The sequence below is a fragment of the Eurypyga helias genome, unplaced genomic scaffold (genome assembly GCF_000690775.1).
Source record: "Eurypyga helias isolate BGI_N326 unplaced genomic scaffold, ASM69077v1 scaffold4990, whole genome shotgun sequence".
Taxonomy (NCBI): Eukaryota; Metazoa; Chordata; class Aves; order Eurypygiformes; family Eurypygidae; genus Eurypyga; species Eurypyga helias.
The window spans coordinates 115316-129172 of record NW_010226114.1 but is presented as its reverse complement, the minus strand read 5'-3'; the positions used below and the strand labels follow the sequence as shown (position 1 = coordinate 129172).

At 38.4% G+C, this 13857-nt stretch overlaps 1 protein-coding gene across 1 annotated transcript in view; it reads left to right on the top strand.

Moving 5' to 3' along the window:
• Window positions 1-2262: 2262 nt before the first annotated feature.
• SULF2 (sulfatase 2) overlaps window positions 2263-13857 on the top strand; it is a gene marked incomplete at its 5' end in the record, with an annotated part of 44316 nt that continues 32721 nt past the window's right edge. The window contains 5 exons of the mRNA XM_010151568.1: window positions 2263-2356; window positions 3266-3417; window positions 6962-7131; window positions 11506-11656; window positions 13472-13647. Of these exons, the coding sequence (XP_010149870.1) occupies window positions 2263-2356; window positions 3266-3417; window positions 6962-7131; window positions 11506-11656; window positions 13472-13647 (743 nt within the window). The remainder of the gene's footprint in view (window positions 2357-3265; window positions 3418-6961; window positions 7132-11505; window positions 11657-13471; window positions 13648-13857) is intronic.

Sequence of the window (13857 nt, the reverse complement as noted above, 5' to 3'; positions counted from 1 at the left end):
TCTATGATTCTATGATAAAGGTCTGTTATATCCAACCCTCAATGTTGGACAGTCCATATGGGTTAAAGAGGGTTGAGTGATCCCCTGCATCATTTTACGGATGCATCCTGGATTATCTTCATTTTCAATCTAATACAAAGTTCTGTGAATATCCTTTGTAGATGCATTTTAGTTGCATTAAGTATTTTTCGGTAGGTATTGGGGAAAGAATTAGTATTTTAAAAAAAGGGGTGAAAAAAGCACCAACAAACTTGTGGAGTTTGGTGGACGATATAGACAGATGGTAGAACTAGCTTGAACATTGCCAGTGGTGGTAAATGATGACGTGATGTCCGTTCTTTTGTGTTTTACACAACCTTTGACAATATGATAGCCCTGCTTTTTGAGCAATGGGCTGTGGCCTTGATATGTCTGCTGTCGTGTTACATTCAGAACAGGCCTTTCTATTAATTGATAGCACAGGGCAAATTCTTTTGTGTACAATTTTTTTTTTCCTTACCGGAAGAGTTTAAAACACAAAACCTCTTGTAAAAATTCCACTCTATACCAAAGAATTTTCCAGGTGCTTATCATCGAAGGGCGAGACTCTGAGAAAAGAACCTTAGAAGGTTATGAACCCCTGCGGAAGTGGTAACAGTGTACAAAGGGCTCCATTCTTGCATATCCTGTTTTATGTGGTCTTAGGAGAAACTACCTTGTATAGTATTTAAAGCAAAGGAAAATCGCATTCTTAATGCATTTGTTAAAAACAGACACTTGGATGTTTTTTAATCATCACCTCGTAGACTGGATATAGGAACGTGGCTGAGCATATCAAACAGCAGCCTGAGAATGTTTATTAATGAAATCTTGGAGTGGTTTGAAATTGGATGTACCAAAGGCATGTGTACTCTAGTGAGCAGCTGTCTCTGGTGGTGAACTAATCTGATGAGGGGGAAAAATTGTGTTAGAGAGAATCTTTACAATCCAAAATCAAAATCTTTCCAGCATTAAGGGAGCTTTATTGTAACCCAATATTTTGCACTGCAGAGGAGTGACATTTAACAGTTTTTGAATAACAAGCATTTAAACAGCTGAGAAGGAGGGGAGAAAGAAAAAGATGTGAAATGGAAGATTGGAAACAGCAGAGAAAATTATTTAAAGCCCTTTGACATCCATGAAAGATTATAAAGACATCCTGAATGTACAATGGGGGGTATGCAAAAGGTGCTGGAAGGAACTTCCGCCAGACTTTCCTTTAATGCCTCTGCAGAATAACAATTAAGTAATTCTGTATAGAATGCCTCTTTCCTGAATTCCTCAGCTGGCTCAGCCAAAGGTTTTAGGAATGGATTGGTTCCCGTGAGCAGAAATGCCAAATATATCTCTGTTTGGATATAATGTGTTGAATGGGGGACAAAAGGCTTTGGACTGCCTTGAGCCTACCTGCTACTGTAGGCAGTGGTCAGTGTTTCTGTCCTGTTTTCCTTGTTACCAGGTCAAGAAAAAATATGCATCTATATTATTTAATTACCTGAGACTGCTTCAAGCTGCCTCTCTTTCTTTAAAAATTCAAAGTTGTTCATAAAGCAAAATAATTTGGAAAAGTGTATGTACTGTATAAATACAGTCCCTGAGTAGTGTGACAGTTTTCACCTGCAGTGGAGCAGATTTTGCTTTGTTCAGTGCTGCTAGTTTGCTTTGCTTGGTTAAAGAAGACGTCATGACGTAGTTTAGGACAGGGAAATAAATTCTTTTCTGCGGCATGTTTACCAGTCACTTAACCCTTTTGTAAGTGGCTCATCTATAAAATAGATAGACCATAAGAAATAGACCCTAGCACCTTACCTGCTTTTGCAAAATATTTTGAAAGCACAGTGTGATTTTAAGGATTTCATTGTGTCCCACTAGATGTGCCCTTCTCATCTTCTCCAATGTAGATCTTAATTTTGTCAGCACATTCATCTCTTTCAAACCCTTTGAACATTCACTTTCTCTTGGCTCACCTTATGCATTAATTGAATACACTGAAATTTGTTGAGGAGGATGATTCAAAATATGTTTCTGCATTCTACCTAAGTGCTTTGAGTTGGATCTTATGGACATTTAATGCACAATGTACTTACTCCCTGTAATTTTTTTTTATTATTCCACTATGTTACTGTGTTGCTAAGATCATGTTTCCCATCTTTTTAGAAAAGAAAACCACTATCAGGTAATGATCTGGAGCTGTCACATACTGTTTTGTGTCACTGTTTCTCACCTTGTCTGTCTTCTGGACAGATATTCAGCCTACTACAAGTAGGTGTGAATCCATTGACCTCAGTGAGGCTGCCCTTTTTCACGCTGGCTGAAAAGCTCTTCGGCTCGGTCCACAGTATTGCTCCTTGTGTTTATATAAATTCAGGAAGGTGCAGTATCAGGCACTATAGACTGCAAACTTAAAAAATAATCTTTAAGAACCTGGGAACTATGAATTGTGTGCTCCAATCCCATAGATTATGAGGCAAGGTTTAATCTAAGTCCAAGAACAGAATCCTAGGTATTCTGTTGTCCCTATGGAAGCACAGACGTTCACTGATGGACGGCCAGTGTGAGGTGCCATTAACCATTTTATGGAAAATAATCTGTGTCTCTGCACTTGTGGCTTACAGAGCAAGGCTAGCATATACATGGCTCTTCTGGGAGGATGGCTCAAATGCCTGCCCTGCGTTCCGTAGGAATCCTTGTACTCATTCTGCACTTGCTTTGCCAAACAGGCTGCTGCTTCATTTCTTCTATGCAGCAAGTTTAAAATTTCATCACAGTTACGGTCCTCGTTTGTCATCCTTTCTCCCAAGCCAGTCTGCTCTTAGTGACTTCACTGCTTCTGCCAGTTCCTTAGGTGGAGATGGCTTAAATGGGTGTAACCAAAATGAAAAATGTAGCTAAATTGGGTGATTCAGAATAGGATGAGATAATGTGGCAACTGGCACTATTTTAAGCATTCTCTGCTTTGTTTGTCAGACTCTAAATGTATCAGGCACTAAAGAAAATCTAATGGTAATTGTGGTCCAGTTTCTCCCCGATGTAGTCAGGTTGTAAATCAAAAAATCTGCTTTGTGGAGCTCTGAAATAAACACACTCAGGCAAACTTAGAACCCAGAACTGACTTTAAATGTATTCAAATGAAGAAAATAGGGCTCCCCTCAGAAGAGACAGAAAGGAAAGAATATGGTTAAATATGGTATCTTTGAAGTGTTTCTGTTATGCCTTCTTACTGTGCTTCTGCTTTCTCTACCCCTAGCTTTCTTTGGAAAGTACCTCAATGAATACAATGGCTCCTATGTGCCTCCTGGCTGGAAAGAATGGGTTGGATTACTCAAAAACTCTCGATTTTACAACTACACACTCTGCAGAAATGGAGTGAAGGAAAAGCATGGATATGACTACTCCAGGGTAGGTCCTATTGATTTATTTCTATTTTTTTTAACATGTGCACGTGACTGCAAGAAATCTGCACTTTATGGTTTCAGTCTAAAGAAGTCTTTTCCCACTTCAAAAGCTGCTACATGTAACATTAGCTACAACCCAACAGGCATGGTGTTTGGACTTTTCCTTGTCTTCCATTCCAGGAGGGTCACATTACTGAAAACATTGTTAGCAGCAGTGGAAACAAACAAAACATCCTGAGCCTGTATTATGAGCTGAAGATGTGAAAAATGGATTTAAATGCTGCATGATAACTATTTCTGGGCTTTGTACTATAATTATTGTCTGCGGAGTCTGATTGTCATCTACTCCCCTGGTATATAACTGACTCCAGTGGAGTTACACAAGCGTAAATGAGATAAGAATCCAGTTCCCTCCAGCTAGACCAATCTTTTTTTGTTAGTTTAAAGAACTTATATCACCGCCATAATATAGTGGAGAATTATTAATATCTTGGTATATCTTACGGTAATTCTGAATTAATGGAGAATTTAACTATTAATTTTATATCTCCGTGCATTGTTAAAGGCATCTATGGTTCCTAGTATCCTTGCAAGGATACTATACCCTGACCAAACTTACTGACATTCTTGATAATCATTGTCAAATGCAGTATCATTTTTATTCCTCATCTGGCACATGTTACAGCTGAAACAGTTACTTGTTTGTAGTCAGGAGTTAGTTTATTTCAGCCAAAAGCCTTTACCTTTCCAAAGGAACCTGCTTTTGTGAATTTCTAAAATGGCATGAATGGTCTCTGAAGTGTGATGATAAATAAAGTTATCCATAAACTGCTGTAGTTTAAGTAGTGTATATCTTAGGAGGTTAACTCACGCTGGAGTGACACTAATTTGTAAGGTGTATTTGCTTCCCAGGGATTCATTTTGCTTTCTCTTACTGAGAGCAAATCCTTCCTCTGTATTTGTGTTTCATTAGCAATGTGTTCACAGTCAGTTTTTCGTCTAAAAGTCTGATGTCTGTGTGATTTCTCCTTCCCCTTCCCTATTTGCCATTTTTAATTGAACGTACTTTGTTTTGAGAGATAAAGTGTAACCGGCATCTAGGGTTTCCTTTTCTATCACCAGCTGCTAAGGGGAAGGGGCAACTGATGTGCAGAATTATTGGTCTTTTATTTCTTTTCTGATCTAATGAGGGAGCTAATCGTTACAGCCATGTGCCAAAAATGTTATGATGGAAATATGTCTTAAGTGGAACAGTCTCAGGCGAGTGATTTCACGGGGCACTGTTCCCTGTTGTACCAAGGAGCCAACAGGGAACTTCATGTTCCAATATCCTCAGCTCTGTTTTGTGTATGCAGTACTTGAAAACGTTAAAGTTTTCATTTGCTTTAGTTTTTCTTACCGAGTTTGGTAAGAATTTTTTTTTAAAGTCTGACAAAAATATAAATGTTTTTATAATCTTCATATTCTTGTATAATACACAGCTATGCTAATAAACGGATGATTGCGTGCAGAGCAACAGCACTTGTTGATGTTAAAATGAACAACAGAAGCTGAAATACAAGACTGCTTCTTTCTTTCCAGCCATTTTTGTTGCTGGAAACTTAATTTTCCAGCAATGAACAATATAATCAGATTATTTTTTAGCCCTATCTAGTTGACAGTTAATTATGTGCCAGTGGAAAACTAGCAAAAAACATTACTGATTCTGTCCTCCGAAGCGACTGCTAAGCACTTTTCCTCTGAAAATCAAGTCTTTACAAATTATTCCAGATTTTATAACAGGTTATGTTCTACTTTATCTATTTCAGTGTCTTTCAACATTTTTAGATGATTTTTTAGTTTTGTATGCATGTGCACAGTCTACTACAACCTCTACCATTTGGAGCTTTAAAAAAACCCAGAATTCAGTTAAGGGAAATGTTTCTCTTGGTCTTTTGGCCTGGTAAACACTGGTTTGCAATGTTAAATTTGAATGATTTTCACTCTGACCAGGTGAAAACCTTAATCTTCAAAATGGAGTTTGAAAACTGCTCTTGTAGTGTGGCTGGATCAGAGATGAGCTACACACTTAAGCAAGTGACCTTAAAGAACAGGCCTGTTTTAGATAAACATCAGTGCTGGTTTTGAGAGCACTGCAGTATTCTAGGCTCTGCGTATGGTCTCAGGTATTGAAAGTACCTTCAGAAGTCAGCGTTGCTTTGGTCTGGCTTATTGTACGCTCTCCTTTCCCCTGCATATGTTATGAATGGGTGTCCTTTGGTTGACTTTGATGGCATTATGCCTATTTGCACCTCTTTTCATGAGTGGAAGTATGATCAATAACAGTCATAATCATGGCAGTTTCATAACAGGCATGCCTCATGTTGGGACCAATATGTAAAAATATAAATGGAGACTTAGACAGCCTTGTTCTGGGATACACAGGAAATAACTTGGGGAAAGTAAACGCAGTCAGTGAAAAAGGCTTCCTTTGATGAATGATAAGCTGACTTCTCAGCTCAAGGATATTGGCAGCAGTAAAGATGAGCAAGTGTCTGAACCACAGACAGAAAGCTGTACTTACAAGGAGATGCAATCCAATCTGTACCACACCGTGTACTTGTTCACTTGACCAGAGGCCGATGTTACGCCTGATTTCACATTCAGCTGTGACATGACAGTCATTGTTTTGCTTTTTAAAGATGCAGTTTCATATGCTTCTCAAGTTTGAGGCATATTTATATTTGCAGCATTTCCTGTGATGCAGTCTAAGAGAGAACGTAGTTTATCATTAGAAATATTGTCTTCAATCCATATCTGCCCCAGCCGATATCAGAAGAATAATGATACGACTTAGGAAGATAGTCCCTATCTTCCACAGGAAGTTTTCTAAATTCTCAGCAATTTATTTGATAGAGCTGTATGTCTATCAGATTGTCACTGGGTCTGTAATATTGAATGAAATTTTTGAACCAATTAGCCCAACATTTTCTAGCTTTAGTGACTCTGGTTCAGAAGATTAAGAAAAATTACCTTCAAGCCATTTGGATTTTCAGAGGCTTCTATGATGTAAGTTTGGACTATACACCTTGAAGATATTGACAACAAAAAGCAAAGCAATTGACCTGCAATTTTATATTTTTGCTATTAATACCTGGTCATTGTATTTAGTATTGTGATATTCATAATGGAATTACACATTCTGGGAAGAAGTAGTCCTATCTGATCTTCTTTAATGTCATAGAATCATAGTGTGGTTTGGGTTGGAAGTTACCTTAAGGATCATCTAGTTCCAACCCCTTCCACTGGACCAGGTTGCTCTATCCATGTCATTCACTTCTGAGAGGAAAGTGTTGCTTTTCATATTTCTAGGCAGTGAAGAAAGACTTATTTTGGTTTAGTTTTTGAAGTTTTAACATCCCTAACGTACTCCCCCCTCTTCCCGTTCTGAGTGAAATAGCTTCTCTTTTCCTGTTTCTTGTGATACCTCAGACCTCCCCTTCCCATCTCACTCCCAAGTTTGAAATTATTTTTCAGTTATCTCATTATACTTTCACTTCTACTTGCAGGATTATCTAACTGATCTGATTACCAATGACAGTATTACCTTCTTCAGAATCTCAAAGAAGATGTATCCTCACAGGCCTGTGCTGATGGTTATAAGCCACGCTGCTCCTCACGGCCCTGAAGATTCAGCTCCTCAGTACTCACATCTCTTTCCTAATGCCTCACAACACATGTAAGGAAAAATAAAACCCTCTCATTTCCAGGTTCAGGAGTATAGAAGTCCTGGGTATCTCTGGGGAAACAATGTTTGCTTAATAATATTTTTGGTATAAATCTGTCACAAATATAGAAGAAGAGTTTTGAGGGTGGGGGTTTTTGGGTGTTTTGGGGTTTTTTTTTAACCTCTTCAGACTAGTTCAAGTATCTTGAGAGTGGATTCTGCATCTAGAGCTCAGAATTGTATCTTACTGACATAAATGGAAGGATTCATATTGAATTCATTGGACATTATTAAAAGCTGTATGGGAAGTTAAGCATTGTTTTGTTTTGAGCAGGAGGATCAAAATCTGGTTCTTGGGCTGTAAGCTCTTCCAGGGAAGCAACTCTATCTCCCTGTCATTATGCAGAAGCTGTATTGTTTTATGGGTATATCAAAAATCACATAATATACAATATTTATTACCTGTTTTATATATGGAAAGGAAGGAAATACAGACCTGCAGCACCAAATTAGACAGGCTATTTCTGAATAAGCTGGTATGTCTGTACATGACCCCGTACAGTGTCTTGAACGGGTCTCAAAAGCAGTATCGCCCAGTTACTGAGTGAACATGTTCATAAGCTCCAGTGAAACACCATGATGAGATGGTTCTGGTTTATAGCACAGAGACATTTTATGGGTACAGCTCTGTAATGCTTCATGACAGGCATCCCCTCGCATGCTGATAAAATGAATGATTCTCCCAAATTGCCTTTTGGCACAACTGACAACATTCCGATATTTTTCTAATTACTGGCTTCATGCCATCATTGATGTCCAACATTTGTAACTTCCTTCCTCTGTGCCCTTTTTTTATATTTTCAGTTTGATTTTTTTTTTAAAGGGAAACTCTGTTTACTTTGGCTTTGTGAAGGAACTGGAAACTGGTGGAAATAATAATCAGTTGCTAGCCGAAGCTGCTCAGGCCTGGCCCAAAGTCCAGTGAAATCTATTTGACCTTTTTCACTTTATTTAAAATAGATTCTGAAAGAAAAAGCTTCCTTTGTTCTATTGTCTAGGTATTGCATAACTTAGAAGTATATATTTCATTATTTTGGGCTGTGCTACTGAAGAGAACGTGTGTCCTAGATCTCCAGCAATGCAGTATTTCATGTTTGTTTGCCGTCTTATGCTCATTTATTTTCTTTGAAATGAAAATTACAAAAATGCCAAATGAGCAACTTCTGCTATAGCTTATACCCAGTATTGACCTCCGTCTTATTAGAAGTTCTTTTGGAAGACATTCATATCTCGGAGAAGATAATCATTCATCAAGCAACATTCTGTAGCATTTTAATTATGCTGGCTGAATGAAACAGAGTGGAAGGATTTGAGGAAGGCCAGCAATGAAATATATCAACTACAGCTATTTCTCTTTTTCTCATAGTATAACTTTTCTTTTGCACACAAACTAGGTTTATCTTCCTGATTATAAAGTCTATAATACTATTTGTAATTGCAGGTGCCTTTTCTTACCATGCTGACAGTTACACAGGGAGGTGTCACTTCATGGAAACAAGTTTTGTTTGTGCAGAAACCAGTTAACATAGTAGATTAAGGAACTGTGTTCTTTTAGATATGACCAAAAGATTTTATGTACATCTTGTGCAAAGAAACTGCCAATCTTGTAAACAATTTTTACAGCACTGCACAATAATGATAATCTGTAAGGATTTTCAGTGGTCGGGGTTTAAGATTAAATACAAAAACATGCATCATACCCTCACTGCATGTACAGATTAGTTCTCTGCTTTCCATTTTTCCCCTGTTCCCACATTCCAAGGAATCCCTCAGTGACAGATGAATCAGTCAGTGCCAATGGGATGGAGGTAGTTCTGTAGTCATGTGGGTAAGGTAGGGAAGGATGAAAAGGCAGGTAGAACACGACCTATGATTTGCTCTAAAGCAGCGAGCAATGCCCCAAACAGAGCCTTTGCCTGGTCGCAGCACCAGAAAGCAGAATCCACGTGTGGCAGCGCTGACAAAGTCTGCAGGCGGGTTCTTGAGCTGTACCCGCAAAGCAAAGCGAAGGGGTGACATACATACTGCTTTGCGTAGCGTTGCTAATAATAGCTGAAAGTTAGCGTGTGGAGTTTAGCACAGACTGAGAGTAACGCTTTTGCTTGGGATCCCTGGTTTGTACTTCTGTTGCTAATTTATGCCGTGATTCTCTTGCTTCTATTATTACACCTACTAGGTGGTATGACTGCAGTCTCTCCATCTCGTTCTGTAGAGCTCCTTTTTGTGTGCATCTGCAGTCTTTTGTCTGAAAATCATTCACATCAACCAGAACTCGCATAAGCAAATCCCTAGGATGGTTTTCCATTTTTACTGCCTGCACCGATAGCTGCAGAGAATGTAACAGCTGGGCAGTTTAACAGTGATCAGAAATGTTATTTCTGGAGAGGGGACATTTTTACCACCCATCTTTTCCAAGGTCAAATGCAATCAGGCTAGGACTTATCTTCTGAGTACATTTGAAGAGGTTATCTTAACCAACTTCTAGGGATGTTATATTTGTGTACTTTTCCCGTAAGACAGACGAATCTGTTAAGTATAAGAGGGTTACATTTGTAGTAATCAAAGAAAATCACGGGCTTTGGATGGATTAAACAGCAGGAGGTTTCAAATCAGCCAGGAAATCACAAAGTAAGCTGAAAAGGAGTTTGCCAAGCATTTTTGATTCATTCTGGGCATCACATAGCAACAGTTTCCATAACTGTCAGCATTTTCAAAGGAGCAATGTCATTATTTCAGCCACAATCACATTCTGAAATTCAAGAGGCTATTAACAATGCAGAGAGAATAACACCAGCCCTTTCCTCCCTATATGAAGAAGCCTCCATTTGCCGCCTACGCACATTTTTCGGATAGCATCTAACAGAGGTTTTCGCATAAAACATTGCACTGTCAGATTATTAATTTCATATTTATATTACAACTCTTTACCTGTCATATTCAAAGATACATTAGATACACAGTATTTTGCAGAGAAGTTTCAACTTATATTACTGTTGTTTATCTTAATAACTTACTCTGCTGCTCTGTTAAATACACAAAACCAACAGTAGCTATTTGCCAAATAGGAGCTGAATTTATCAGGAAATTGTGTGTTGGGAAGAAGAAAATAACTGAGTATCTGCTATTTTTTCCTGTGTTACTGTGTTACCCTCTTGGCTTGCACATTTACGAACACTGAATTTATTACTTTGAATGAAAAAAGGAAGCCTTAACAAATCACTTAGGAAAAGTAATTTGTAATATTTTAGACTCTGCAAGTGATGTGTTTGAGACAGGATCTGACACAACTGACAAGGATGATTCTCAATCTTAAGTAATAACCAACTTTTTAGAAATAGATATAGTAGGGAAAAATAATAGTTCTTGCAAGTGTAAGCTGTTTGATAGCTTTCTACTGAATTGGTGATGCAGAGAGTCAACGTCATGGTAATGATACACCAAAAGAAATCTTTTTTTTAGATCCACCTAACCTACAGCGATTTTACTTATGCGTAGAAAAGAAATCTCTGGTATTGCCAACAATCTGAACTTACTGACAAGGGATATTTCTCCTCATCACTTTAATGGTGTCACAGGATCATAAGAACTTGGAGGTTCTGTGAGATTCCAGGAGGACATTGAATCTAGCTCTTGGGATTTTGCAGGGGCTTGCAAGTTTTTGATGAACACAAAGGAGTTGGTGGCTGGAAAGTGTCTGCAAAATACAGTCCTATTTCCCCTCACCCCTGCTTTTCTTGGCAGGTCTTTAAAATCCGGCTATGTATCCACTCCTGCTTGCCATGAGCTCACATGCAGTTTGATACCACCAGGTAGGGTGCCTGTGCTCCTCTGGGTACATGAGTGTGAAAGTTTTCAAGTCGCCAGTCATGTTGAATTTAAAAAAAGCTGTTAAAGCACATGGTAGAACCTTGTTAAACAGCTTATGCAAGCCATAATATTTGGTGCTAATATGGGCAGAGTGAAAGCAAAGCAATTACATGAATAGGAACTCAATAGTATATGCTTCATCCAGATCATACGTGTGGAGTTAGACTTCCGAGACTAGTCTCTTGGCCTTGACAAGTATCCGTGGTAGTCTGAAGACACCGCAAAAGCAATGTATATTTACTCTTTTAATAGATTTTATTCCCCACAGAGTTATTTTTGTTCTCCCATCTTTCATATAGAACACAAAAGTATAAGGCTTTTCCGAAGCAGATCTAATATTTTCTTGGGCACCTCCAAGACAGAGTCCTGTAGTGTTGAGCAAATAGAAATTATTGGTATACATTGCTATGACTTTTTTCTACGCTGCTAAAACACTCCTTTTTCCTCTCTGTTCCTTAGCACTCCTAGTTACAACTATGCTCCAAACCCAGACAAGCACTGGATAATGAGGTATACAGGTCCCATGAAGCCTATACACATGGAGTTCACCAACATGCTGCAGAGAAAGCGCCTTCAAACACTCATGTCTGTGGATGACTCTATGGAGATGGTAAGATTAGTAGTCACTTTTGTTTTTTGATTAAACAGGTGCTTGTTTCTTGAGTTAAACTCCCAAGCTGTGCTGCATATGAAGATAGGAGGGAAAGAAGGGGGAGAACTGCATCCATTTTTTAAGTATGTAACCCTCTCACCTCTGAGAATTTGTCTTTCTATTCACTGTGTAAGAATCCTCATCTCCTAAAGACAGGTCCCATGAGTTGGGTGGTGTAAGTGAGCTGATTTGTTGCCACAGAGCTACTACTGATTAAGGGGTAGAGGGAGGCATCACCTGAAAAAGTGTCCATCATAAAATCTGAAAATGAAAAGTCATCCTAAAACGTGTGGGAAATTACCCAACTGTGGGCCTGTTTTGATCCTGTAACACTGAGTTTCCAAGAGAACATCAACACAAAGTGATGCTACTGGAGTCCTAACTGGAAAAAATCCCATGGTAAACCAGGCCCAGGATGTTAAATGTTATATGTAAATAAATACATAGGTAGCTGCTTTTTTTTTTTCTTTTTTTTTTAATGAAGCATGCATTACGTAACAACAAAATCTTTTAGTGCAGGCTGGGTGTCTTGAACAAAATGTCTGAGTTAGCTAAAAGCTCTGAAAAAGAATGGGTATCCAGTTGTAGGAAGGCAGATTTAAAGCTGTTGCAATTTACTGCTTATCTCTTAACATTCTTATTCAAAAAAGGTAGAACATTAAAGTAAAGGGAGTCCTGTAAGGCAAAGATGAGATTATCTGGATGGCATTGCATCAACTTGTTAGTAATGTCTTACAATTACTGATTCAGGCAAGTATGATCTCTGCTTCCTATTAATGAACCTATTTAGATGGATCAGATCCCAGCATTAGGGGAGACTGGCTATTTTACTACACTATTTTGATTTTCTATTTAGTAAAACATTTTACTTCAGGTGGTTCACTACAGGCAAAATCAGTTGAGTTGTTTCTGAGTTATAATTGCCAAATTAGCTTGATCTTTTCTACTGAATTACATGCACCTCATAGTCTTTCAATATTTAAAAAAAAAAGGCCACCAAAACAACAAAATAGTTTTTCTTCTGTGCTGATGCATTCTGGATCTGTGTGAGGCACCACTTTGGTGGTGTCTCCCACCACTTTTGTACCTTTGCAAGTGAAAATGTTGCATAAAAGTTGACCTGCGGTGCTCAAGTTGGTACATTTCACATAAAGATTGTCATGTAAATCCATAGAGGCAACCCCAAACAGGGTTAAAGTTCTTCTTATAACTCTCCATGTTATCTGTCCAGCTAGTGAGAGGGTATGACCGAGTGATATTATCTGGAAGAGGTTTTGGAAATATTCTGCATAATGGGGACTCGTTTGCCTGAAAGCAGGGTCACTGAGTGTTGCTTAAATAAGTATGAGATTCAAAGTGCTGTCATTTTATTGAAATTGTTTGCTGTGGGGGAAAAAAAGAAAGGTGGAGAGAGAACTGCAAAAGTGCATGTCAACTTGAAACTTTTATCTCTGTTACCATATGTATTTAGTACTCTCTTGACAGCTCTCATGCAAAATACTGAACCCAAACGCTTTTGGAAACATGGCATGCTGATGTGTTTTACCTTAAAACAGAAACCAGAAGGTTGCCTTGTAATAGCCACAATATTAAATTAGTAAAATTATGACGGGATTATGGCTTATTCAGAATGTTTCATTGTGATACTCGGTGCCATCCTGAACTGTTGTTATTTATTTGTACGCTACACGTAGGCAGCGAATTATATCTATTATTCTACCTACAGTACTACTCAGTGGAATGAAATTCATATTTTGTTTTCCTTTTTTTCAGATTTACAATACGTTGGTTGAAACAGGTGAACTGGACAATACATATATAATATACACAGCAGACCATGGTTATCATATTGGGCAGTTTGGGCTGGTGAAAGGAAAGTCCATGCCATATGAATTTGATATCAGAGTTCCTTTCTATGTCCGAGGTCCAAATGTGGAGGCTGGATCCTTGTAAGTTCTTGGCTAGTGTGTGTGTGTGTACATAGTGACCAGAAAAATCCTTTATATTCCCATCTCTAGTTGTGTTGACCTGGCACCCAAACAGAGGCACGAAGTTCTGCCCATACTGACTGTCTTCCTGCTCATCTTCAGCAGAAAAATAAGCCTACACAGATAGCAGAACCAACAGTGCGTGCTGGTCTAACATAGTGAAGGGTTTAT